Source organism: Melanerpes formicivorus, unplaced genomic scaffold, assembly GCF_026170545.1.
Source record: "Melanerpes formicivorus ecotype bairdi unplaced genomic scaffold, bMelFor1.0.p_v2 SCAF_21, whole genome shotgun sequence".
In the NCBI taxonomy this organism is placed as follows: Eukaryota; Metazoa; Chordata; class Aves; order Piciformes; family Picidae; genus Melanerpes; species Melanerpes formicivorus.
In genome coordinates this window covers 7,634,930-7,660,697 of record NW_027142373.1, presented here as the reverse complement: position 1 = coordinate 7,660,697, position 25,768 = coordinate 7,634,930, and the positions used below count along the sequence as shown (strand labels likewise).

General features: G+C 50.1%; 3 protein-coding genes across 3 annotated transcripts; all 3 read left to right on the top strand.

The window, feature by feature from the left end:
* The first annotated feature begins 201 nt into the window (after nt 1-201).
* On the top strand, nt 202-8,275 carry NOTUM (notum, palmitoleoyl-protein carboxylesterase). Its single transcript, XM_068151355.1, has 11 exons — nt 202-523; nt 922-974; nt 1,120-1,215; nt 2,257-2,317; nt 3,215-3,273; nt 4,649-4,751; nt 5,546-5,737; nt 6,082-6,182; nt 6,281-6,428; nt 7,028-7,075; nt 7,186-8,275. Exons 1-11 carry the CDS (start codon nt 219-221, stop codon nt 7,490-7,492), a joined length of 1,473 nt encoding a protein of 490 aa, XP_068007456.1. The 5' UTR covers nt 202-218; the 3' UTR covers nt 7,493-8,275.
* Nucleotides 8,276-13,186: 4,911 nt separating this feature from the next.
* MYADML2 (myeloid associated differentiation marker like 2) lies at nt 13,187-16,841 on the top strand. Its single transcript, XM_068151354.1, has 2 exons — nt 13,187-13,263; nt 14,075-16,841. The coding sequence occupies exon 2, from the start codon at nt 14,493-14,495 to the stop codon at nt 15,399-15,401; it is 909 nt and encodes a 302-aa protein (XP_068007455.1). The 5' UTR covers nt 13,187-13,263; nt 14,075-14,492; the 3' UTR covers nt 15,402-16,841.
* A 2,990-nt stretch (nt 16,842-19,831) lies between these two features.
* On the top strand, nt 19,832-24,853 carry PYCR1 (pyrroline-5-carboxylate reductase 1). Its single transcript, XM_068151343.1, has 7 exons — nt 19,832-19,964; nt 20,055-20,125; nt 20,222-20,401; nt 21,028-21,249; nt 21,703-21,795; nt 22,175-22,338; nt 22,434-24,853. The coding sequence occupies exons 1-7, from the start codon at nt 19,898-19,900 to the stop codon at nt 22,579-22,581; spliced, it is 945 nt and encodes a 314-aa protein (XP_068007444.1). The 5' UTR covers nt 19,832-19,897; the 3' UTR covers nt 22,582-24,853.
* The last annotated feature ends 915 nt before the right edge of the window (nt 24,854-25,768 follow it).

Genomic DNA, 25,768 nt, shown 5'->3' with positions numbered 1-25,768 from the left:
CTGTCATGCTCGCCGGCTGGGAGCGGGCGGCGGGCTCCTGCGCCGGCAGCCGCGCCGCCGAGCCCGCGCCGCCGGCGCTGTCCTCGCCGCCCTCGCCGCCCGCTGCCGACCCCCGTCCTCGCGGGCGGCGCGGCGGGGCGCGGCGGAGCGCGGGCGGTGCTGCCCGCCGCCTGGGGCTGGCTGCCGCCACGGCGAGCGGCGGGTGGCGGCGGGCGGCGATGGGCACGGCAGCCGTGCACCTCCTGCTGCTGCTGGGACTGCTGCACGCCGGGCCCGGCGGCGAGGGCAGGAAAGGCTGGCGGCGGCGGGGCCCGGCGGCCCGCGATCGCGGAGAGGCGGCGGCGGCGGAGAGCTTCCCGCTGGACTTCACCGCCGTGGAGGGCAACATGGACAGCTTCATGGCGCAGGTCAAGAGCCTGGCGCAGTCTCTGTACCCCTGCTCGGCCCAGGCGCTGCCGCACGACCTGCGACTGCACCTCCTGCACAACGCCTCGGTCACCTGCAACGACGGCAGCCCGGCCGGGTGAGTCCCCGCGCCGCGTCCCGTCCGTTACGGCGCCCCTAGGCTGGCCTGTGCCGCTCGCTGCCGGGTCTCCACGGCCCCGAGCTCTCGGCTGCGGCTCCTGCTCGTCGCGCGCGCCCCCCGAGCCCCGGTTCGGGTTCGCCGCGCGCGCCCCCGGTGTTGGCCCCCCGAGGGCTGTGGCGCCACCTCGCGGCGGCGGCGGGCGACGCGGCGGCGACAGGTGCAGCGAGCGCCTCCCGGGCGGCAGCGGCGCGAGGCGTGTGGCTTGGCGGCCGCTACCCTGCTGCCGCCACCACCCCCGCGCTCGGCCCCGTCGCTCCTGCTCGAGCAGCATCAAAGCGCTGCGGCTATGCCCGGCTCCTGCTCAGGCTGCGCCGCTTCTCTCTGTTTGTCCGCAGCTACTACCTCAAGGAGTCCAAGGGCAGCCGGCGGTGGCTGCTGTTCCTGGAAGGTGAGCGCCGGTCCCTGCATCCCCGCACCAGGCGGAGACGGGAGCGGAGAAGCAGCTATAGGCTGCCCCAGCGGGCTGCTCCCGAGGGGCTGCCCGCCGCGGGCCGGCGCCGTGCGGGGCGGCTGACCCTCTCTCCCCTCACCAGGAGGGTGGTACTGCTTCAACAGGGAGAACTGCGACACCCGGTACGACACCATGCGGAGGCTCATGAGCTCCCGGGAGTGGCCCGCGACTCGTGTGGGTGAGTGTCCCCCACCAGACCCGGTGCGACTGCCCCGGGGAGCGGGACCTGGACGGTGCAGCTGCCTGCAGTATCAGTGTCCTTGCAGGCACATGCTCACTGCCGGGTGCCCATTCCCACCCCGGTGGCATCGCAGCCACCCAGGGGCCAGGGGACACCTGAGCACACACCTGTGTTTCCACTATGAACCGGTTCAGGACACACAGATGCAAGCCTGTGTTTGGATATATGCTGGTTACTGGTGGGCAGTTCTGGTTATTTTAAATGCACACAGGTATTCACACCTGCTGTGGTCTGCAGAGCTGTGCTTCAGTGTTTTGGTTGATAAAGAGACTCTGTGTTTCTCCTACTCCTGTAAGAAGAGCTGTCCTGAGGCCTCTCTCCCTGTCAGGTGCATGTTCTCACACTCTGCTGGTTGCATGTGCCTGTAGGACTGGCCCTGGGCATAGGGAGAAACCAGATCTGAGCTTTCACCTGGAGCTGCATGGTTCCACCTTCTCCCTGTGTGCAAGGGATGATTCCCTATGTGGAAGTAGATGTTTGCTGCATATGTAAAGTGTTTGTAGCTCATGTATCAGGTGAGATTAGCACCTTGGATACCCACACTTGGGACCACCAGGCTCCTTGGTCAGCACAGAAGTGTTGAGCATATTCTCTTCACTCTTGCTGCCTACACTCCAGCTTTCTCAGCACCCAAACCTCTGTCATTCACACAGCCTTTATAATCCTGGTACAGAGGAATTCACCAGTTAGGATTTGGGGTTTGGGGAAGTGCTTAATTTTAAATGTGTGTCACAGGTTCTTCTCAGTACTAGAAGAGGTTTCTGAGCAGGCTTCATCTCTAGCATGAATCAAATCTGGAAAGTTACATCTGCCTAAAGGCAAATTTAGAAATGTTCCCTCTACTTCCCTTACCAATGTTTTCCCCTCGTGGATGTTTGTTTTCTGTGTGGTCAGAGATCCTGCTTGAGGCTCATACGGTTTCTCTGAAGTCACAGGCTGTTCTCTGTACATTTCTTGTTTCTTTGTGCCCATCTGCAGGAACTGGGATCCTGTCATCACAGCCAGAAGAAAATCCCCACTGGTGGAACGCAAACATGGTGTAAGGAGGGACAACGGAGGGAAATTAATTTACATTTCAACAGCATCTCCTGCCTTTTAGGCTGGCAGAAATGCTTCAGAGACAGATGAGGCGAACACTTGCAAGAGGAAATTGTCTGTTTCCACATTTGTTCTAGTTCAGTTCTGAGAAGTAGCTCTGGCAAGGTCTGGAGAAAGTCTGAGGTCTGATCTCCTTGGCCTCGTGGGGTGATCTGATGAATTAAAACTGAGGATAGCTTAGAGAGCCCTCTCAAAGAGCTGAAGTGGCAAATCCTGCTGTGAGTGGTACACTGATAGTGTGTTAGGCATTGTCAGTTTGAGGGGCGGAACGAGGAGCAGCTCTTCTGGTTCAGAGAAGAGAAATGAGAAAGTCACCAGTTTGTATATGCATCTGTATGGGAGGGGAAAGCAGAAGAGCAGGATGTTAATGTGCATTCTGCAAGCCAGAACCAAAACTGGGAAGATAACTTAATTCCTACAAAAACCTCCAGTGGTTGAGGTCAGCATTTACACTGCCTTGCTGAGGTCCTCTCATTTTTCATGTGAAAAACAAGCACAGAGATTTTCCTGGGGCAGGCCATCCACCACATCAGTGGGACAGCTAAGAGCAAAATTCTTGGCCTATCGTTGTGTCCACTGAGTTCCATGCTTCAATTAGATTGATTAAAAGACAAATCATTTATTGGTTTACCTCAGTAAAACTGTCAGTGTTCAGGAGAAAATTCCAGGCAGTTGTAATTGTCACTTGGTGTGCAATAAGGTAAGTTGTCTAACTTGACAAGAAACTCTTCCCTCTTCCCCTCCCCAAGGTTTAATCTTCTTCCAGTTACTTGACCCTGTTCTCACCCCTCCTTGCATGTCAAAGGAACGTCAGTACTCACACAACTCTCTCTTACAGATTCATCCCTTATTGCTCAAGTGATGTTTGGAGTGGTGCCTCTTCCAAGTCTGAGAAAAGTGAGTGTTGCTGATGGGCTGTTGCTGCCCCAGACATCACACATGAAAGGATATGGCCAGACTTCTGTGAAATTACGTGAATAAAGAACAGGCTTTTTCTTGCTGAACGGCAGGAAAGAATATCGAGCTACGTCCAGATAAAACATCCTGATCTCTTTAGCTCAGGCTGTTTTGACATAGTTCAGAGCCCCTGCTTGCAGAGATGTTACACTGATGCAGTATGCAAGGATTAGATATAAAAAAATTTCCTTTTAGATGATTCTTCAGGTTCCAGCACACAGCAAATTAAATGCTGGAGCTGAGGAACCATGGTCTGTTGTATGTGACTTTGGCTTTGCTGATCTCGGGGGCAAGTGCGGTGAATTTAGTTCAAACTTCTGTCAGGAGGATATTTGGCCTTTGAAAGGAGCTGCCTGTAGGTTTCTTATGGGAATAAAGAATAATTTGTTTTATTATAGGCATTGCCATCAGCTGTCATTTGGTAATGACAGAGTTTAGGGAGTCTGCTTAAAGGAATCCTCTTCCAGATTAAGCTGGAGTTCATGCAGATGGAACTGTTCCACCTCTTGTGCTCCTCTGGGTTTACCAGCTTACACAGGATTGGTGCCTGGGGGCTTAGTTCTGCTCTTGTTTGTTCATTAAGAGTTTCTTTGGCCAGAGTGGTAATACTGTTGATACTTCCTGCTGGGGACAAAGGAATTTGGCCTGAGATGCTCCACAATGTGGCACTGCAAAGGCAGAAGGTTAATGCTTTGCTTTGAGTTGATCTACAAGTTCTGGCCTTAAACATTAGCACTGAGAAACTGACCACTCATGGTTAGCACAGATAAACCTTTTGTCACAGCGAGGGGCTGTTTACTTCCTCACAGCTTCACACAGTTGTTCCTGTGAAGCAGTTACACCTCAGCACAGGGCTGCCTTTCAGTGGTGCTGGGGAAGCAGTGGTCTGAGTGGGTAAAACCTTGCTTATCTAAACTGGCTTTATGAATTGGGAAGAAAAGGTATGCAGTAAGTTGGAACTGAGATTCCAGGTGGTAGGAAGGTGTACTCATTCCTCATGTATGGACAAAGGGTCCCATCACCTTCCTTCCCATTTTCCATGTTTGAAGTTTGCTAGTTCCCAAGCAGTGTTGTAGGAAGATGTGTTTACATTGCTGTGTATTCTGTTGACAATCTAAGTCGCTTTCAGGGAAGCAAGTTTTGTATGGTGACAGGGGTGTACCTCTTCTTAGATCTACTTGATACAGGTGGAGAAAACATGCTCAGTTTTAGGTTCATAATGCCTTTGTAAGGTTCCTAAGTATTTGTTGAGAGGAAGCAAAAGTCTTAGCCTGGACAGGAAACAGTTTTGTTGACACTGAGCTCTCTCTTCCAGATGAATATGCCTTCATGGGAGCACTGATCATTCAGGAGGTCATAAAGGAGCTGGTAGGAAAAGGTCTTGGCACTGCAAAAGTGTTGCTGCTAGCAGGGAGCAGGTAGGTATCTACATGATTTCCTGTGGTGGAGACAGGAGACTTCCATAGTAGAAAGCTGTTAGGGAAGAGGTCTCAGCAGGTCCTGAAAAATTTCTTCTAGGGATGCAGTAACACACAGAAACCCTGTATCTTCTCGCTGTTCCCCTTTAAGTGGTGCAACAGGGGATGATACAATATCATTTCCTTGGCTTTTGGTCCAGGTACACTTAGGAGAAAATAACAAGAAGGTAAAAGCTTTGTATGAGGGAGGGAAGAGAGGCAATGTGTTCTTTCTTCCCTGCATCAAGAGTGCTTGCTGCTGTTGGCCCACACCAGTGTGCCTCCTGTGAAGAGACTCAGGACATCTGATGTAAAATGCCAGAGTTGCCCTGACGCAGGTGCTCTGAATCATGCTGTGTTGCGTAAAGCCTTGGACACTCAGTGTGTGTTACACTGGGGTGTAACAGAGAAGTTGCAAAGACTGAATTTGCTGACTTCAGATTCTTCCAGTTTTGGGGCAGCCAAACCCCTTGCAAGTGATATAAAGCAGATGTATCTCCCAAAAAGAAAGAATCAGAGCACGATTTGGTTTCTGGCATATCAGGTTCTTACAGGTTGTTACTCGGCTCTGTTTTTATTTGAGTGTTTGGCAAAGGGAGGGAATAAGGTAGTGACTGCCAGGTTAGCAGTGGATTGTCCTGTGCATAGGTGAAGTTGTTCATAGGGTGTCACTGCTGTGAGAGGATCTGTGCGCTAGCTAACCATGGAGTAGCTGTGTGCGTTTCATGACTGCAGCGTTAATGTTGCTGTTGCAGTGCTGGAGGGACTGGAGTGCTCCTAAACGTGGATCGAGTGGCAGAGCAGCTGGAGGAGATGGGTTATCAAGGCATCCAGGTTCGAGGCTTGGCTGACTCCGGATGGTTCTTGGATAATAAACAGTATCGCAGAACTGACTGTATTGATACCATAACCTGTGCTCCAACAGAAGCCATCAGAAGAGGAATAAGGTACAATCAGATGCTCTAAAGTACACTTCTGTAAGAAGTTGGAGTGTGGAGAAAATCTCCTCCTCTATCTTCATTTAGATATTTAAAGAGTATTTATCATCTACATCAGTGGGGTTTTAAAAATTACTTTATTGGAAAAGAGAATAATTTGAAATACAGACATGCAAAAGAATGTGTGCAACTGGAAATGCTCTAAAATGTGTTGATGGGACTCTGTAGCCAAGAATGAATTCTGGTGACAATAAGCTGGAACTGTAATTAGAAGAGAAATGGACTGGGATGTGGAAAGGCCATTGTTACAACTTGAGTTGTGCCTTTCCTTCTCTAATTACTCTGTCTTCTAGGTATTGGAATGGTATTGTTCCTGAACGCTGTAAGCTGCAGTTTAAAGAGGGAGAGGAATGGAATTGCTTTTTTGGATATAAGATTTATCCTACTCTTCGATGTAAGTATCAGGAGAGATACAGAATGGGTTCTAGGGTTTCCTCTGTATCCACACCTAACTTAGAGCAAGCCCTTTTTCATTTTCTTTTGTCTTTCCAGGTCCAGTGTTTGTTGTCCAGTGGCTCTTTGATGAGGCCCAGCTTACTGTAGACAATGTACACCTCACTGGCCAGCCTGTTCAGGAAGGGCAGTGGCTCTACATCCAGAATCTGGGTAGGGAGCTGAGAAACACCTTGAAGGATGTGACGTAAGTGTTTCCCTGAGGGAAAACCTCACTTGTGTATTGCTAAGAGACATTCTTGTCCAGCATCCTAGCAGAATTTTCAGATCTCTGCAGGAATGAGTGTTGTGAATTTGGTAACTATCAGTTTGCATCGAGAATCTTTCCTTTCTCATTTCTGGATAAGTGCAAAGTGATCTCTAGCTTCACAGTTATCATCTACCCTTTGTTATCAATAGGAATGTGTTGTGTTTTTTTTCCTTTCCTACCTCCAAGGTGAGGTCTGTGACTCCCTTCCATTGCACAGCCATTGAGCTCAGAGGGATGTTTTGAAAAGTACTGGTCATAAACCACCTAGACGAGGAACCATTAGTGTGCCTTACCTGCTTCATATAAGAGCAGGTACTCAGGTGTCTGGTTGCAAATGCACACTGCTAGGCAGCATGGAGCCTCTTCTGAATGCATTCCACTCCACCGGGGTTTCATATCACGATAGTCATTGCTGGCTTTAAAACTCTTGCCAAGGGCATCAAAAATTCTGCCCTTTACCTAGTCCAGAGGGTTCTGTTTTTCAGGAGTTGTTTTGTCCTTCCAAGATCTAATTTGTCTTTCTTTTTCTCCTTTAGTGCTAGCTTTGCTCCTGCCTGTTTGTCTCATGAGATCATCACACGCAAGTGAGTACTTTTGCAGATTCTATGAAAGGTCAACAGGGAAGTGGTAGGGGAATTACCCACTGCTGATGGCCTGCCCCTCATGATGCAATCTGTATGGTTTGTCTTTTCAGTCACTGGACAGACATCCAGGTGAAGGGGACGTCACTACCCCGTGCCCTGCACTGCTGGGATCGGAGCCTACACGAGAGCAACAAAAACGGGAAGGCCCCTCTGAAAGGCTGCCCAATTCATCTGATTGACAGCTGTCCATGGCCTCACTGCAACCCCTCGTGCCCCACTATCAGGGACCAGTTCACAGGGCAGGAGATGAATGTCATCCAGTTCCTCATGCACATGGGTTTTGATGTTCAGAAGATGGCACAGCAACAGGGCCTGGAGCCCAGTAAACTTTTAGGGATGCTCAGCAGTGGTAACTAGGAAGGGGTCTTCAGAGGGGCGGAAAGATTAGATCAGGAGGAGACTAAGCCCTTCTTCCACACTTTCTAATCTTCTTCCTTACGCTCATGCAGGCAGACGCACGCTCACACCCATGCATGCTCAAACCTGTACACGCCCACGTGCTCCCACACTCTTGCACACTTAGGATGTGTCACCAAACAAACAAACAAACAAACAAAAGACCATTTCTTGCTTACACTATTTGACTGGAACTCGTTACCTCCAAACTCCAGGGCTCAGTTTTGGCCATTCACATCCTCTTCCTGTGTTACAAAGGCAATCTGATACAGGGAGTAGCAAAGCCATAAATAGCATCAATGAGAACCTTCCCCAGATCTAGGACTTCTTCTCTTGCCATGAGTTTTACATCATAGACTTGATTCAAGTGGTGGGAAAAAAAAACCAAACAGAACAAAACGAGGCAAGCACTGGATTTCTGTTGTCCAACTAGAAGTGAAGGAATGATTACATGACTTCCTGGAGGTCAGCATCTCATGATGAGTCACAATGTACAAACCCAGGACACGTGCTAGGGATGGACTCTCTTGTACTCAATTTACTTTTCGTATTATTTTATTAAATGACTTTTTTATTACTTTTTTTTTTTTTTAATTTTTAACTAAGCAAGAAATATAAATGATATTGTTTTGTAACATATTTTCTTTTTTTTAAATAAGGAAGAAACCTCTTGCTACTTTGGCAATGTGGACATATTTATTTTAATATGTAAAATGCTATTTATAAGGGCTGACTGGAGAACCATACCGATGTCTTTGTAAAGTTGTATATGCTGCTCATTCAGATGGGTTATCCTTATGATCACTTGTGCCTGGGAGAGGGCTGAGGGTGGTGTTGACGTTTTTGTATTAATTAGACTTCTGTCTTCCCCTTGCAACGTGCTTTGTCGTCGTTTCTCTGATGAGGAGGTTGTCCTGTGAGGTCTTAAGTACAGAGACTTTCACCCAGCAGCTGATGTTTGCATACTTGCACAGCATTTTCAGCATGACTGATTTGCCAGGTGGTCCAGGGCATTGCATTGTAAGATGCAAGGAGATCTGGTTTTGCAGCAAAGCCTCTATTCTAGTGAGAGAAATGTTTGATCAGACCATCTGTCCTGCCTTAAAATGGGGAGCATTTGGAACATAAAAGCAGAGAACGAGACAAGCACCAACATATTTCTATTCTTCTAGTCATTTGCAAACACACCCACCTCAGAACATAGAGAATCCCCTTTGATGGTAATGGGAGGAGAAGGAGGGAGGGATGAGGAATGTGTGACTGAAACTGGAACTAGGGAGAGGCTGTTCCTTAGAGGGGAAAGCAGAGAGGCAGCCCCAGAAAAGCTTTAATCTGTAGTGTACTGCAGCTGGTGTGGACAGCCTTGCACAAACAGCATCGTTCACGTCCGTTCCACACAAGTTGTCAATACCAACGTTGCACTTGCTTGCACTTGTGTAACAAGTTAGACTAAGTGTAGGCCACAGAAAATTGGGGCCTCATTTTAGAAAAATTCTATGCACATTCAAGATAGGTCTTGCCAGCTTGAAGTGGTAGTGCTGTTTGTAAGATCCATTGTCTTGAGTGAGTAAACACAAAAGTGAACAAAATTGCAGCCATTTGGTTATCTTTCATGGGCTTCATCAAACAGTTGGGCAGTAGCACGCAGGAGGTTAGCTGTCCTGCTGTGCAAGATGGGTTTTATAGATGTTTGAAAAGTATCTAAAGAAAAGGGAATGTTTAAAAAGTATCTAAAGGAAAAAAAAAGTGAACTGCAGAAAACCTCTCAGTGGAGTTTTTCTGTATCGGTCTAGGGATTACTGATACCCTTTATGTGTTACAGACTTGGGTATTGAAGTGTACTGGTTACATTTTTTTGTTGCCATTAAATTGAGAGGCTTCTCTCAGTGCAGACAGCATTTGGAAAAGCATTCAGGAAGATGGAATTCCTTTGAGGGCTGGAGTCACATCCAAAGTGCTGATACTTGGAAGAGTAGCCAGAACTTCTGCTTCATCAGTTGGAAGCACCAAGAGAAGTTGCTGTGTGTATCAGTTGTTTGCAGGAAGACTATACACAAGATGTTGCTCTTGTAGATAGGACAAGTGCCATAGGCTGTATCCAGACATGGATTTCCACTAGGAAACAGCAAAGTAGAAATACCACTGTTGAAGTTTGGAATACTTTTTTTTCCCTGAAAACATTAATTGAAAGGTTAATTTCTAAGAGGCAAAGAACGATCAGATGGGATGTTTTCCTTGCAAGTACAGGAAAAATCCCTGGGAGTCAGGGATCACTCTTTTGGCTTAGTGTGCCTCTGCGACAAGGAGAAGTCTCGGAAATATTTTTAAAGGGGAACTTGGCTAATTTATTACAAAAATTATACAATGTGGTTTCAAGTCATAGCTGGAAACTGGCATCTCTAGGATGTCATTTCCAGCTCTATGCTTCCTGTACTTGTGCAATAAATGTAATTTTCCTAAGCCTTTGTCAAGCTGGCACTTCTAAGTCCATCTCCAGTGACATCTGCTCTCTGGGAGCCAGTGGCAAAAAGGGGCAAGGCTGGAAGAATTTGGTACCATGTGTTTGTACTCTCGGATCTTATGACTGGATGAGATGCTTTCCCTCTGAGAGGGAAAAATTGTCTCCAAAAGCATCACATGATTGAGTCAGAATTAAAATGCAACCAAGAAGTCAATGATAGCAAAGTATATGGATTTACACTGCATAACTTACAGGTCCAGACGTGGGCATCAGGCACATAAGGTGGACCTGTGCCTCTCTGCACTACAGGAATCACAGCTAATGAGCAGGGCCTGAGAGACTACCTTACCCAGATCACTTGTTAGCCCTCATGGAGGAGCACTGCAGATCTGGTGAAGTAATTCACACCAAACCCAGTTACGGCAACAATGAAGACCACGGATGATGCTGTTCTGCCGGTCTTGCCAACTGGAGCTCCATGCTGGAATGAGGGCAGCTGCGAAGAGGAAGTGCCACACTGAAGAGAGGACAGGAACAGAAAGGCTGCTCTGGGGAAAGGTGCCCCTTTCCTTGGGCAAACAACGTGGAGACAGCATCAGTATTATGAGAACACTGCAAGAGGATGGTAGCAGTAGTGGGATAGCATTGCTGCTGCTTCCTCCTCAGTTCTACAGCATCTGTTGCAGCTATGGAGCTGCTGATCAAGCTTTTGCCCCACACTAGCCCTTTCTACTCTGTCCTGGCAGCACACTGCCTATGTGGAAACCAGGCTAAAAATCTGGGTGGTTTGGTAGCCATGGTCTCTTCTGTACTGATTAATGTCTTGCTCTGTAAGAAGCTGTGACTTGTCATTTAGGAGCTACTGGTCAGATGTGTGGGTATGTGGGCTCCTCAACATTCCTTGTAATTGCAGAGCTGCTGTGGCATTCACCAGCAAATGTCTGTGGCTCTGGGTCTCCCTTCAGAACAAACCTTCAACTGTTTAGGCAGAGCCTGCTCAGCAGAACAGGGTCTCAGAGGAGCAGTGCAACAAGCTGAGCTGATGGGGTGCAAGAAGTGGTGGGGTTTTAGTTCTTTAGTCTTTAGTTCTTTAGTGCTTACACATTTTTAAAGTGAAAATGAAATTTAAGTGCTTTAGCAGTGCATTTGTATGATGCTGGGAAATGAGACAGCTGGCAGCACCCAGAGGCCCTGGGGACCCACAGAAGCCAGAGACCTGCACATTCCAACCCAACACCCCAGCAGAAGGCAGTGTCCATCTGGTGTCCTGCTCCTGGCAGCTGTTCATTCTGGGGACCATGGCCCTCAGCTGACACTGCCTCCCAAGACACCATTTCTGATGGGAACCAGAAGCCTGGCAACCAGCACCAGCTCTGCTCTGAGCCCAGACATCATTGATGCATCACAGTGTGCAGGGCAGCTGTAGGGAATTGTGATGATCAGCCTGTGGCACCAAGGCCTTGATATGTCCTCATGCTCTCTGCCTGTGAGTGCAGACAGGAGGTGATGCAGAAGTGACAGCATAAGCAATCACGCTGCCATGGGCTAAGCGTTGAATCTACTTTTCCCCACTGACCCCACGAGCCAGTGTGGTACAGTCATAGCCAAATGCTGCAATGGGGAAGTATTGGAGGTAGTGGAAGATCTAGAGAGGCTCCTGCTAGAGCTTAAGAAGATTATGAGAGTGGTTTCAGCTGTGTTTAGGTGCAACAGAGCATCACTGATGGAGCTGAGGCTGCACAGGGTCAGCAAAGCAGTGTCTCCAGGCAGGATGGGGGAGAATCCAACAGCAGCGATAGCTTCGCCTTGTAACACAGCCCTTCTGCTCTACAGGATCTGGCACAATGTGGGCAGTGATACAACACCACTAAAGTCTGGGAAACTGCTGGAGGTGAAGGATTAACATCACAGACAAGTAGGGCAAGACCTCAGGGTGAGAGCAGTTCACCTGGAGATCCTTGGCTCTCTTGCTGCATTTCCTGGTTATTGTGATGTTAATTGTTCAGCTTCCACTCCAAAGGAATGCAGGTTTTCTGCATTTAGCACCAGGGGTCTTTTCAAGGAAAATCGGAGGGATTTTCCTACAAGAGGCACCGGGGTAACAAGAGGGTGGCACAGCTGAAGGTAGGCATGTTTTATCTTAACCTCCTCAAAATTTGTCTGTTCTCAAGCAAATAATTTCACAAAACTATCCATGGCCTACAAAATGCTGACTGTGAGCTGCTGAAGTGCTGCAGCCACTGCTTTTCACTATAAGCAATCCTGCTATAACCTGTCTGTCTCCATTTGTCTCTTGCCTTAAGCCACAGCTGGAGCACAACTGACTTGAGACAGCAATATTAGCTTAAACAGTTCCTGTCCAGCCCTCTGGTCCTGGCTGCTCCGTCTGTCGATGCCACTGCTGTGTGGATACACCCATGCACATCTGCAGTCTAAATCAGACCAGTGATGACTCCAGGTTAAAAATAATCCCTGCCCGGTGCAAGCTTTCTGAGTTAAATCCTGACCCAGCTCACAGAGCAGTTGTGTAGGGAAAATGGGTAGGGGGGAGGGGTAGGAACAAGCAGCCAAAAACTGGATGTGTTGCATTTCCTCCAAAGCCCATTTTATCCCAGCAGAGACTCACTTGAAGGAGTGTTTCCTGGCAGTGTGAGCTGCTGCAGTCACACATCTCAGGTGGTGGTCCTGCTTGCCAGCATTATTGGTGCCAGCAGATCTCGCAGGCAGCAAATGGCTGAGAATGGGGGTTCTTCCAGGGGGGTTGGTGGGCTTCCAGCTGACTGAGCTCCCTGAACCAGCCCATTTGAGTCCCCAGTCACAGCACAAGGAAGGGTTGTGGGAAAGGAAGCAGCAGTGTCCTTCACCTGGACAAACCCAGGCTGCCCCAGAACTTCAGGCTGAGATCACAACTTCGGGCAGATATTCACCTTTCTCAGCTCCTTACAGTATCTAGCCCTGTGCATTGTAGTTCCTTGGTGAGTGTCACATTCTTATGTGAGCATACAAATAAGAAACAATTATACTGGGCAATTGTTACTGATACCAAGCACGGGGGCTGACTATAATTCCCAGTTAGGAAGTTACAGACTTTATCAGCACAGCTGATGACTACCTTGAACCATTCAGAAGGGTTTTAAGGCTCTGAGCTGGGCTGGCCCTTGGTCATGCTCACTCTGTGCACCTGTGGAGCTCCTGGGATGGTTCTGCTTTCATACTGGGACCAGCAGAGCAAGAGCTGGTCTGTGGGTGAAGTCAGCAATACTGCCATGAGGTAAGTGAAGACTTTTTCTACTACATTGTGTTTTTAATTTTTCCCATTATGAAACTACATCAGAAAATGCCTTTGGAGTTTTTAGAGTTGATTTAAGAGACTTTCGGGTGGAGACCAAGTCTGGGGAAATGTATCAAAACCAGTTACCTGAGAAAGCTTTGATCCAACAAGAGGGAGGGTTTGATGCTGTAGATTGAAATCTGTGTTCCAAAGCAGAACTAAGAGTATCAAAGTAATTTTTTTTTCCACAATTGTGTTTGGTTTTGGCATTCAGAGATACAGAGATACAAGAATAACTGGTTCACATATAAGTAAAACAGAGACAGGGAAGAGTTTAAGCAGACAGTGAGGACTGGTGCTCAAAATCCCCACAGCAACATGCTCTCAGTAACACTCAAAAGCACAGCAGGGCCTTTCACAGCAGGTAAATATATTACTGCTCCAGATTAAATGGAGCAAAATGAGTCAGCTTTTATCATAGCCTCTGGCCTAAATCCTTTTACAGGGCTTGTGATGCCTTTGGGTTTGTGCCCCTGCCCAGGGGCCTTAGGTCCGCAGGTCTGAGCTCTCGTTTCTGCAGTGTGGCTGGATCACAGCCTGCTTCCACCGACAGCCCCCACAGCGTGGGGTGGCTGCTGCAGAAATGCAGTGCTCGGTGACCCTACAATGCTTCTAGAGAGACAGCAGAGAGACAATCAAGAGCCTCTGATGGGGCTCGCAGCCTCAGTGTTAAATAACACCGGCTCACGGCAGTTGAGGGGGGCAGGACTCATTCCAGAACTATTAATATAGCCCCTATTTATACCCCTAGGTTCCTGCACACAGCGCAGAGAGAGCTACAGCTGCAGAGCTAAATTGGAGTAAATGTCAGCCTCCGGGGAGAAGGCGATCCCTGCAGCCATCATGCGGGGAAGGAGACGGTGAAAGGACACACAGGGCAGGTTTCGGACCTGAGGAAGCACAGCGAGCTGATCACGGCACCCTGAGATCGCAGCCAGTGGGCAGAGCCAGGCAGCAGCCTCCCTGCAGCCAGCAAGTCTGCACCGAAAGACTGCAGAAACGCAAAGTCAGCGTCACACACAGCACCTACGGATACTGGCACGGACCAGGTGGGGATTCGAGCTGCTGCTCTACTGATCCAGGACCAGGTGTGACTCAGTACAAAGGAGCAAAAGCCTGCAAGAACATTGTGGAGGGGCTTTAAGTGAGTTGTCTGCTGGACTGGAAAGATGATGGAGAGCACAGGAGGGCCGTATCTGAACACTGCTGCTGTGACGTCCCCTGTGGGAATAGCTCGTTTGCTGCAGATAACGTTTGGCTGCACCACGTTCAGCCTGGTAGCCCACAAGGGAGGGTTCAGTGCAGCATATGGCACTTTCTGCATGTTTGTCTGGACCTTCTGTTTCGCTATCACTGTCTTCATCATCACCTGCGAGTTCACGCATCTGCACAGCTGCCTGAGCATTTCCTGGGGAAACTTCACAGCTGCGTTTGCCATGCTCGCCACACTCATGTCTGTCACGGCTGCGGTGATCTACCCTCTCTACTTCGTCCAGCTCGACTGCTACCCCATCAGCTGTGAGGTGAGAGACTTCCGCATTGCAGCCAGCATCTTCGCCGGCCTCCTGTTCATCGCCTACGCCGCTGAGGTCTTCTTAACCAGGGCCAAACCAGGGCAAGTCACCAGTTACATGGCCACCGTCTCTGGGCTCTTGAAAATCGTGCAGGCCTTTGTGGCCTGCATCATCTTTGGAGCACTGGTGAACGACAGCCAGTACAGCAAGTACGTGGCCACGCAGTGGTGCGTGGCTGTCTACAGCTTTTGCTTTGTGGCCACAGTGGTGGTAGTGGCCTTCAGCGTCACAGGTAAGACTGCCCTGCCATGGTTCCCCTTCGAGCGCTCGGTGGTCATCTACACCTTTGGGGCCGTGCTGCTGTATGTGAGTGCGGCGGTCATCTGGCCGGTGTTCTGCTTTGACAGCAAGTATGGGTCCCCGAGGCGCCCTGGCCCCTGTGCCAAGGGCAAGTGCCCCTGGGACAGCCAGCTGGTGATTGCCATCTTCACCTATGTGAACCTGCTGCTCTACATTGTGGACCTGGCCTACTCCCAGCGCATCCGCTTTGTCTCACACATCTGAAACGTGGCACCACTGCTGCAAAGCTGTCCCGGCGCCGGCAGCAACGGCAGCCGGGATGCAGCAGGAGAGAGGATGCGAGGAAGGGAGGTGCTCATCAGGCATGTGCGCAAGAACCATCAACCAAACCTCGAGGTCAAGGCTGACTGGAGTAGCAAATTAAGGACTTCTAGCAGGTGGGCTGCAGCTAATGCTGGGCAAAGCTCACCTCCCCCATTGTTCCACATCTGCCTCAGCTGCCTGGTGCCAGAGCAAAGACACGATGCAGCCCAAAGTATGCAGAATGGCCTTTCATCTCCAGGCATCAGAAATGCTGGCTGCTGCAAGAGTGGGTCTGCTGGCTACCGGATCACCGAGCCAAATATTAGGAAAGACACCAAGGATTTTGAAATTGTTACCAAAGTTTAACTGTAATCAAGTGACTACCCAGGAAGTGGGAAAGTTAAAAGTTGCATCCAGGAACACCAGTGCTGGAGATGAAAAACAATCCTTCAGAGTTTGGGTTAGTTTGGGCTAGTCTGGGCTGTGTGGTGAGACAAGAAATGCTTGCAAGTGTGGGAAATTCCAGTCAGAATGTTTCTGAGAAGAACATCATAGCTGCAATAGTATTTTGAAGATTACCAGCCCTTTCCCTCCCTCTCCTTCACTGTTTAGCACAGAAAAAGAATACCCTCAAGCAGGCGCCTTGGGGGGCAGCATGGGATATTCCTATTTAGCAAACACCAAGTCATATAGAAATGAAAATCTGTGAAATTTGATCTCTCCTGCCAAGAAATACGGTGTAGAACAAGGATAAACTGCAAAATCACTGGGTGTACCTTGACATCCTCGCTCAAACATGGTCAGGAGGTACCTTGGCACATGCTTTGTGTCAGCCCATGTACCATCGGAGTTTTTTTACTGATGTCAGGATTTATTTTAATTTTTTTTTTTTTTTTTCTGGAAGCTTAAAGATCAGTCCTGGGAGGAGGGGGGATGGTGATGCAGAATTGAATTGATCTCTCAATGCTGCATAAAAGACCAAACGAGGGCGGGGGGCACAGACAGGATGGGACATGACAAAACTTGCCTACCACGGTAACAGAGTGGGAGCGCTGCCTCAGCCCGGATCAGGCACTGGGATTCCCGAGCACTTTGCGTCACCAACAAGCTGCATTTCTCCGACCCATCCCTGACAAAACACCCACTTTGAAGTCCCACACTGCATAGCTCAGATTTCAAGCTTAATGGGAAGAAATGTTCTTAATTTCTGATCCAGTGAGAAACCAAAGCAGCCTGAATATGTGTGCAGAAGCATGCAGGCTAGATAGATTTGATTACAATCTGAAGTAGCTGACTGTCAGAAGCAAAATTTATTTATTAAGCAAATTAAAATAAAGCTGAATGGCAGACTGACTACATCTCCAGAGATTTGTGTGCCTTCATCTTGCTCTCCACACAGCTTTTATTTCACCAGATATAGCCCTTCTGCTTTCTGCCAGAAAACATAGCTCAATTTATTTTGACATGTGAGGCCAGAACACAGCCCCAAAAGAAGTATATACAGAAGGCAGCCGAGACCTCAGACTGACATTCCTTGTAGAAGAGTCACTCAGGAAAAAGGAAGGAAACTTTCTGTTCATTGGTGCTTTGTATGGGGGTTGAAAATCAAAGGAAAAATAGTTGGGACAAATTGTGATGTATAATTCTGCTACTGAGTAAGCACTTTAGCAGGGGGAATTATTAGCCTATAAAACAGGTCAAGAATCAGCGTCCAGCATAAAGGGAATGTGCTGAGCAGCCTTCCAAGAGGTTCTTCTCTTTCACCAGTCCCCATTAAGGACAGGAAGTCTGGAAGATAATGGTCCAACAAGAGGCTGGCAACTTGTTCTAGAGCAAGACCAAAGACTATCTGCTATAGATATCAGCCAGGGTGCTTGAGAGCTTTATTTCTTACCACTCAGACAAATGAAGAGGCTGTTCAAATAAGAAATGCTAACTTGGGAAATCCATTTGAGTTGGAGGAGGTAGGGTGCAAAGAGCCCCTGCACACAAACAGAACCCTGAACATTTTTAATGTATTATTTTAAAACTGGTCAGCCTGGACTGCTCACACTTAAAAATTACTATAGAGCACCAAAAACCAAGAAGGTGATTGTGAGCCACAATGGCTTCTGCTACAAAACTGAGACCTGCAAAACCAGGAACATTTCTTTATGCAGGTACCTTCCTGTCAACCCTGGAGGGGCTCCACAGGGCCTGATAGAGGCCAGGGAGAGGGATGTTGGGGCAGGTGCTTGCAGGCAGGGGTTGCTTGTCTCCAGAAATGATGCTGGGAGTCTTTTGAGCAGTATAGTCTGTTGGAAAGCCCCCCTCAGCTGGTTAACACTTTTCTCAGCCATGCTTTTTGCTGGGAAGACTTTGCACCAAGCAGGAGCAACAAGCAGGAACATTCTAAAATCTGCTAATGACACAAGTTGATGTGACTTATACAGTGCCAGGGACGTAAAGAAAGGCCCAAGAGAGAAACAGGTAACTGGGAAACAATGGGGGGGGGGGGGTAACGTTCAGTGACTCCACAATAAGGAGGAAATAGAATTTAACAGGGAAATCATGATACCACTGACTGGACGAGTGGAAAGACAAGTCATTGCCAAGAACAGTGTGTTCAGATTTAGCTTTCTCATCTGCCAGCCAAAGACAGAGCAAAAAATGTTAGCATGGTCAAAATGGCAAAAAAAAAAAAAGATTGTGTGGACAACAATCAACTCTTTTAGGAGGAAAAAAAAATCAAAACCTCATGCCTCAGTGGTTAAACACTCACTAACCATTGGAAACTATGAGATTACCCAATCTAGGACAGAGAACATCCAATATCTGCTTAATATGCTTTTAACGACCAACTTTGTCAGGATTCAGTTAATTAAAAACCTATTTCTTTCCAGAGCTCCTCTTTCCCAATTAACAAATCACAATCAAATAGATTGCTGTAGAACAGGCTTCCTAAGGCACCAATCATGCCCAGCTTTAATGCACGTGCTGATTTAGAGTGATGGATTTGTGTTTGCAGCCAAACTAGACAGCTCCTAGAGAACTCCAAACTGAAATGTATATAGATTTACAAAGAAAAAAACTCTATATATTTTATATTATATATATAAACACACACACACATATAAAATCGTTATAGTGTATAATACCAATTTAATGGGCTTGGGTTGGGTTTCCCTTTTCCCTCCTCTTACTGAAAGCTGGGATTCAGCATCCTCAAAAGACAAGGTTTAGAACATTCACCCACAGAAGATATACTAAGATTTATTTGTGTCGATAAAGGAGAAAGGAAAAAGCCGGCAGGGGGTGGGGGGAGACAGAAACCCATGTGCTAAGTTTACATTTAGGGGGGGAAAAAAAGCACTGCCTGGTGCCTGGTTTTTATAGTGACATATTTCAAGGCGTCTGGAGCTCCCTACAGCCCATTGCTGAAGCCATGCGATGGGGCATCAGTGCTGGCGCCACCAGCGGGACCAACCTCCATCACCGCAGGACATTCAGCCCCAGGGCAGCGGCGCTGCCTGCTGGTCCGGCTGTCCGTGAGTTAGGCTGACAGCCTGTCACACCGTTACTGGGTTACTAAGTTTCCACCCCGATCGGAGAGTAGGAAGATCCCTTCGCTGAGGCCAGGATGAGATGCGCCCGCGCCGGGATCAGCGCCCGCTCCAGCATCCTCCATCGGAGCCAGGACCTGCACGGGCAAGGCTGCGGGGTCCTTCTCGGGGAGACGGAACCCGCTCCCCGGCGCCGCCCGGGCCCCTGCCTGCGGTCCGGCAAGAGCAGGCAGGCTGCCGGGAATAGCGGGGAAGCAGGGAGCGCGCGCAGGGAGGACCGAGAACTTCTTCCCGCAGCTGCCGCTCCCGAGGCGTTCCGGTATGGGCCGCTCTCGGCCCCGCGGAGTCCGGCAAGGGCAGGAGCATCCCAGGAATGTCCCGGGACAGCAGCTGGGAACGGCCCCGGCCCGCTCAGACCTGCGGGAACGGTCGCCCCGGGGCTGTGTCGGTGCTCACGCCAGATCGAAGGAGGGGACACTGCTAGCGGGGTACCCCCGAGGGTGCCTGCTCGGCCGCTTTCGTCCAAGGTCCCGCAGTCCTCACGGCGACGGCGACGGCGACAGCCACCCCGCGGGGCACGCGGCGGAGCCCGAAGTTTCCAGAAGGGCGCGCGCCGCCGAGACTCTGCTTGCGGTGGTAGGACAGCGCCGCCTGGCGGCGCGACGCGACAGCTGACTCCCAGCGGCCTCCGTAGCCGGTGAATGATGCAACACCCAACACCGGTTGCTCCAATAGCTGGTTCCTGAGTGGCGGAGGCTTGGTGTGGCCCCGCCCTACAGCTCGCCGATTTGCTGCTCGCCAACACCCCGCCCTGCTGCCACGCGTCACCGCCTCCCTGCGCCGCGCGCGGCCACGTGGACGGTGGCGCGGGTGCAGGTGTGCTCTGGGGGGTACCGAACCGAACCGAGCCGAGCCATGAGCGTGGGATTCATCGGCGCCGGGCAGCTCGCCTTTGCCCTGGCTAGGGGCTTCACGGCGGCAGGTGGGCACGGGGCACAGTGCGTGGGGGTAAGCTAATGATTCCGAGCCGGACCGAGCTGACCGGCCGGCTGATGCACGCTGCCGTTTGCAGGGATCCTGGCCGCGCACAAGATCACGGCGAGCTCCCCGGACACCGACCTGCCCACCGTGAGTGGCCTGCGGGTGAGTGAATGATCGAAGGCAAGCGGAGGGGCGCAGCGTTGTCCCTATCGGACTGCCCCAGGTGACAGCGGTCCCGTTTTTCCCCACCCGGTGCAGAAAATGGGCGTGAACTTCACGGTGAGCAACAAGGACACGGTGAAGAGCAGCGATGTCCTCTTCCTGGCCGTGAAGCCCCCCATCATCCCCTTCATTCTGGAGGAGGTGGGCCCCGACATCGAGCCGCGCCACATCGTGGTGTCCTGCGCAGCCGGCGTTACCATCAGCTCCATCGAGAAGGTGAGATGGCCAGGGGCCAGGCGCTGGGGTGGGGCCCGGAGCCTCGCTGGGTCCTCCTCCCAGAGCGGCCCCTCGGTATCTGAGGCTATTCTGACACAGGACAGGGCCGTCCTGGAGCTGGCCTGGGGCTGGTACTGTTCCTCTGGTCCCTCAGGACTTGATGCGAGATATCACATCCCCGGGACTAAATTCCTGCCGTGGCCTAATGGTTGCTTTGGGTCACCTTAACTGTCCTCATTGTCAAAAGCCGTAAGTCCATATGCCAGCCCTGTTCTCTCAACAGAGGTGGGTGATTGCCCCAGAATTTCTGCAGTCTTTGTGCTAAGTGTTTTGGAGACTCGTGAGGCCATGCGTGAATTAGCCCTAAGGGTCTTGTTCTTAACAGCAGCTCTGCCTGTTTGCTGGTACTGCTAAAGACCTGACATTTAAATTTTGGGTCCTTTGTCTCGGAGCAGGGAGTCTGGAACAGAGTCTCTCTTTTCTCTCTGTTCACATTGTCCTTCCCACCCCGGGAATCCTTTCCTAGACAGCCTATTTGATATGTTAAATATGCACTAAAATTCATTTTGGTATCTTCCTTCTTTCTTTCTTTGTTTCTTCTATCTCAAATAATTTTCTGCCCTAAGAAACTGTCTACCTTCTGCCCCACACCAAAAGTGATCAGGTGCATGACCAACACCCCTGTGATTGTCCGGGAAGGTGCCACTGTCTATGCCACTGGGACTCACGCGGATGTGGAGGATGGGAAGCTATTGGAACAACTGATGGCCAGTGTAGGCTTCTGCACTGAGGTGGAAGAGGACCTGATAGATGCTGTAACGGGGCTCAGTGGCAGTGGCCCTGCGTATGTATGTGCTGCTTCCTCAACTTGTGGCACTCCTGGGGAGAGCAGTAGGCTTTGCATGTGGTGACAGTCTGTGCAACTTCAGTTTGTCGTTTATTGTTTTCCTCATGGCTCACATGTGATACTACCTGTAATCCAGGTATCCAGTTTATAACCAGTTTGGGTCAACAACTTAAGTTTGTTGCCAGTGGATAAGTCTGAAGTCCATAGCCATGTCCACATGTTCATGTTGCAGAACATGGGTTTATAGTTTATATGACCCAGAAGCTGCATTTCTCCCATTTCCTCCACTTCTGAGCTGGAACTAGTGGGAGGGAAGGCTGTCATGGCACCCATGCAGTGAAAGGGGAGGCTCTTGAAAGGTCCATAAGAGATAGGGGTCATGGTGTGATCCTGGAGCCCTGGATTCTCTCCTCGGAGAGAATTTCAGTCATCATCTCCTTTTGTTTGGTCTCAGGCATTCACTGCACTGGATGCTCTGGCAGATGGGGGAGTGAAAATGGGACTTCCCCGACGGCTGGCAGTTCGACTTGGAGCACAGGCTTTGCTGGTCAGTATTTCCTCCTCCAGAACAAGTTTGAATCTGTTCCTTCTGCACATCACAGTTTGAAATGATCTCAATCCTCTTACTGAATCTACTTCAAAGAACGTTCGGTTTGACTGCACACAGGTTCCTGGTGAGGGGATATAGGAAGTGTCTGCAGCAATCTGCTGGTGCTGATGGTGGTGTGGGAGATGGGGCCTGGGAAGACACGATTTCTCTGCAGGCTTTTTCAGATCTGGAAATGTTTTGGCAGCTTGCCAATTGCTCTGGGGTAGGACTCCACTGTGAGTCTCAAGTGCTGCTTTGTGCAGTGGAGTACAGGGTTGTTTGACAGTTGGTTCCTCAGTCAGAATTCTGGCAGCCCATTTACTCTTCCTTGCTACAGGGTGCTGCCAAAATGCTGTTAGAGTCTGAGCAGCATCCTGGTCAGCTGAAGGACAATGTCTGCTCACCTGGAGGAGCCACCATCCATGCCTTGCACTTCCTGGAGAGTGGTGGTTTTCGCTCACTCCTAATCAATGCTGTGGAGGCTTCCTGCATCCGGACAAGGTGGGCACCTAGAAAGTCCTAAAGAACCTGCAAAACTTGTCTTCTCACTCCTTGCCTATTCTGCTATGTCTTTCTGTTCCACCACCCCATTGCAGGGAGCTGCAGCATGTGGCAGACCAAGAGAAGATCTCCCCAGCAGCCATCAAGAAGACTTTGTTGGATAAAGTGAAGATGGAGTCTCCTTCTCTGTCCAGCAAAGTCAGCCTGTTCACCAATAAGAGCCCAAGCAGCAAGAAGAACTGATCAGACTGCTGTAGTCTGCTTCTGGTGAACACCAGCCTCTTCTGTGCCCTTTCCCTTCTGTTTAAGGAAAAACACTCACTCTGAATGTTGGTGTTCCCCATGCCTGGCTCCTAGCTTGCAGCAGCTATGGGACAGTGCAGTGCTGTAGAAAAGGGTCTTTAACCTGTAGAAGGCTTGGTGCAAACTGTCCCTGGCATTGCTGTTCTCTCTTGGGCAGGACTGATGCCACCATCAGAGCTTGCTCAAGGGCACTGTTTGTACAGAAGCCTTGGTTACTTCTAGGACTCAGGCAGTGTTTGTGATGTCCAATGCAGAAATGGTTTCTAATAGGATTTTACAAAGAGTTTTCAGAATGCCTTTTAGCTTCAAAGGTTGAAACCAGACTTAGATCTCTCTTGCCTCATCTTGCATCTGCTGTCAGAGCTTGGGTCTTGTCATTGCTGGCTAGAGCAGGTACTGCAGCACAAATGCAGTGCTGCACATTCCATGAGAGACTGGGCCTAAAGCCTCTCAGAAGGGACCAAAGTGCCTCTGCCCCATCTCTCATCTGCCTGGACTGGGAGACACATGGTGTGAATCTCTGGACCACATTCCATTTCTCTTTGGTGGCTGCCTCTCTGCTTTGTCTGGTTTGGGGAACCCTGGACTGGTCTTGCTGTCCCATTTTTTGCTGCTAGCCTGGCTTACGTGGTTGGACCAAGTGGGGATGTAGTGACTGTTCTCTGTTTAAGTTCCACCTCCTCTTCATGCCCTCCATGAGCAGAATCTGCTTCCACACCCCTCTTCCCTGGGCCCATTGGGGAAAGGACAAATGAGGGTTGAAGGTACTAATGCTTTGATTACAGCCCACCTAGAAGGATGGTTAATCTTTCCTTTCTGACCTTCCTTCTAACGCCAGAACAGCAGCAAAGAGAAGACTCTGCTGCTTTCTGTGATTTCTTTATAGGCAATGTTCCTGCGTGGCTTCCTTGCCTCTCTGCTTTCCTCCCAGAGCCCAGGTAAGGCATGTCCCAAGCCAGAGAGCTGCACAAAGAATGCAGCCTGTCCCTGCTACTTTTATGGGGCTGTAGTGGGAGCAACTGGCTGGAGGAGATGGAACAGATTTGGGTGGATAACTCACACTATTCTACCTTGGGGTATACAGGGAGAATGCTGGTAAAAAAAGGATCTGTAGGTTGGGCTTACAGCCTCCTGAGGAATCCTGGACATGCAGGTGATGCAGGAAGAGTATTTTGCTATTAATGCAGAGGCTGACAAAGGTGCTAGTAATGTTAAAGCATTTTGAGTGTTGGGCTTTCAGCTGGTAGCAGGGTATGACCCTATAAGTATAGTAGAATGTTACTCCTTAGGAGTGTGCTTCACTCTCTAAAATAAACTGCTGCACTGACAGAGTTGTGGCTAATCCCAGCTGTTTGGACTGGATAATGTCTTGCCTCTGGCAGGGGTTATTGGTCCTTGGTACCTGTGGTAAATGTGCTTGAAGTGTGCTGCAAACCTGTCTGTGAGGCTGGTTTGTCTGGGTGTGGGACTGGGAAGCATATTGGCCTGTTTCTCCTTGTCACTCATGGCCTCTGAGCAACAGCATAAAAGTTAGTCTGGGACCCTGTGCTATCAGTTTTCAGAAACTCAAAGAGAAAGGCCAGGAGAAAAGCCACCTGGCTGAAATCTGACATGAGGGAGTGTTAATCCATCTCTGTATCCTGACCCTTTAGGCTTTCTAGTGGTTCTGCCGCTGCATACAAACTTCCATGGGAGATGAACAGGTGCAGTGTGTTCCTCAGTTTCCCCACGCAGAAGCTATGAATAGTCCATGCAGAAAGGCCAGTCTGGAATTCAGGTGGCTTAAGTACTGACTGATGCAAGGGAATGTTGTGGTTTATCACCCATTTGGCTGAGTCTAATCCCCTCTGCAGAGAATTTGTGAACTGCCCCAGCATACCCCCAGAGAAGCAGAGCTATAGGTGAACTTCCTAGAGCTTCCTATATTCTGTAATTGAGCTGACTGCCACAGTAGATGAAAACCCAGCTTATTGAGGCCTACCAAAGAACCCTGATGGACTCAAGCTCATGTCCTCTGTGTGCACAGCAAAGCTGCTGCTCGATGCCCAGGGTACACTTCTTCCTTAGGAGAGTGCTTTCTGCATGATGCTGCTCCAGCTCCTGTGTACCTAGTTTCATTGCTGCACCTTCTGCTTCTCCTCAGCCCTGTTCTGCTTGCAGCACAGCAGTAAATGCATTAAAATTACAGAAAAGAATCATGGTTGGAAAAGACCTTTAAGATCAACACCACCATGCTTGCTAAACCATGTCCTGCACCATGTCTATAATGATTTTTTTAACACCTCCAGGGATGGTAACACCACCACTTTCCCTGAGCACTGTGTTTCAGCCTGGAGGCACCAGTATTCCTGTCCTGGACCCACTGTTACAGCAGAACAAGTGGAAACACCTGGAGTAAGCCAAGCATGATCTGGCAGAGGCATTTCACAAGCAAAGAGCCAGTCCCAGCCCTAGCGCGTCTCAGCCAGGGCTTGGTTCAGCAGTGTCACCCGTGCCTAGGAGGGCTGCTGCTGACCCCATCTTTAAGTCAGCATTTTCGGTGGAGATCTCATTGCTCCTCCGTGCAGTCTCAGCAGTTCTAAATTGTGGATGCAGCAAAGAGCGGCAGCTGGGAGGGAGCCTGGGGCCTCCTGGGCGAGAGGTGCCTGGAGCTGGCAGCGGGAGCAACCGTGCTCTGCTTGCGCTAGAACCACGTTAAAACGTGGGACAGGGGAGCCCCTCCGCGGGGAGCAGCCGCCTTACTCCCCTTCCTTGTTGGCCACTGCTAACACGCGTGCAAGCTTGAAACCCCGCTGCCCCAACAGCCGCTGGGTCAGCGGTGTCGCGAGACATCCTTCTGACCCACTACCGATCCACCGGACGGCGGGCGAGCCCGTGGCGGCGACAGGGCTCGCCCCGGGCTGGGACCTGCCCAGTGCTGGTGAGGGTAGGCGGTACCGGCCGCGGCCAGGGAGCCCCCAGTGGTCTCGGGTGACGTTTGTGTTCGCGGACGGGCAAAGTCTCACGCCTGCGGCGCGCCGATGCTTGCTGGGGGCGCGCCCGGCGCCGGCACCGCCCCCGCCCGGCGAGCGCGGCCCCCTTAAGGCCCGGGGCGGTTGCGCCGGGCGCTTCATGAATGGAGCCACGT

What these genes read in the sequence shown, in the direction of transcription:
- NOTUM (XM_068151355.1), top strand. Translation starts at nt 219, where the DNA reads ATGGGCACGGCAGCCGTGCACCTCCTGCTGCTGCTGGGACTGCTGCAC. An exon ending in AACGACGGCAGCCCGGCCGG is followed by an intron (nt 524 to 921) that starts GTGAGTCCCCGC and finishes GTTTGTCCGCAG; the next exon opens with CTACTACCTCAAGGAGTCCA. An exon ending in GATTTATCCTACTCTTCGAT is followed by an intron (nt 6,183 to 6,280) that starts GTAAGTATCAGG and finishes TTGTCTTTCCAG; the next exon opens with GTCCAGTGTTTGTTGTCCAG.
- MYADML2 (XM_068151354.1), top strand. Translation starts at nt 14,493, where the DNA reads ATGATGGAGAGCACAGGAGGGCCGTATCTGAACACTGCTGCTGTGACG.
- PYCR1 (XM_068151343.1), top strand. Translation starts at nt 19,898, where the DNA reads ATGAGCGTGGGATTCATCGGCGCCGGGCAGCTCGCCTTTGCCCTGGCT. An exon ending in TAGGGGCTTCACGGCGGCAG is followed by an intron (nt 19,965 to 20,054) that starts GTGGGCACGGGG and finishes TGCCGTTTGCAG; the next exon opens with GGATCCTGGCCGCGCACAAG. An exon ending in GTGGCAGTGGCCCTGCGTAT is followed by an intron (nt 21,250 to 21,702) that starts GTATGTGCTGCT and finishes GTTTGGTCTCAG; the next exon opens with GCATTCACTGCACTGGATGC.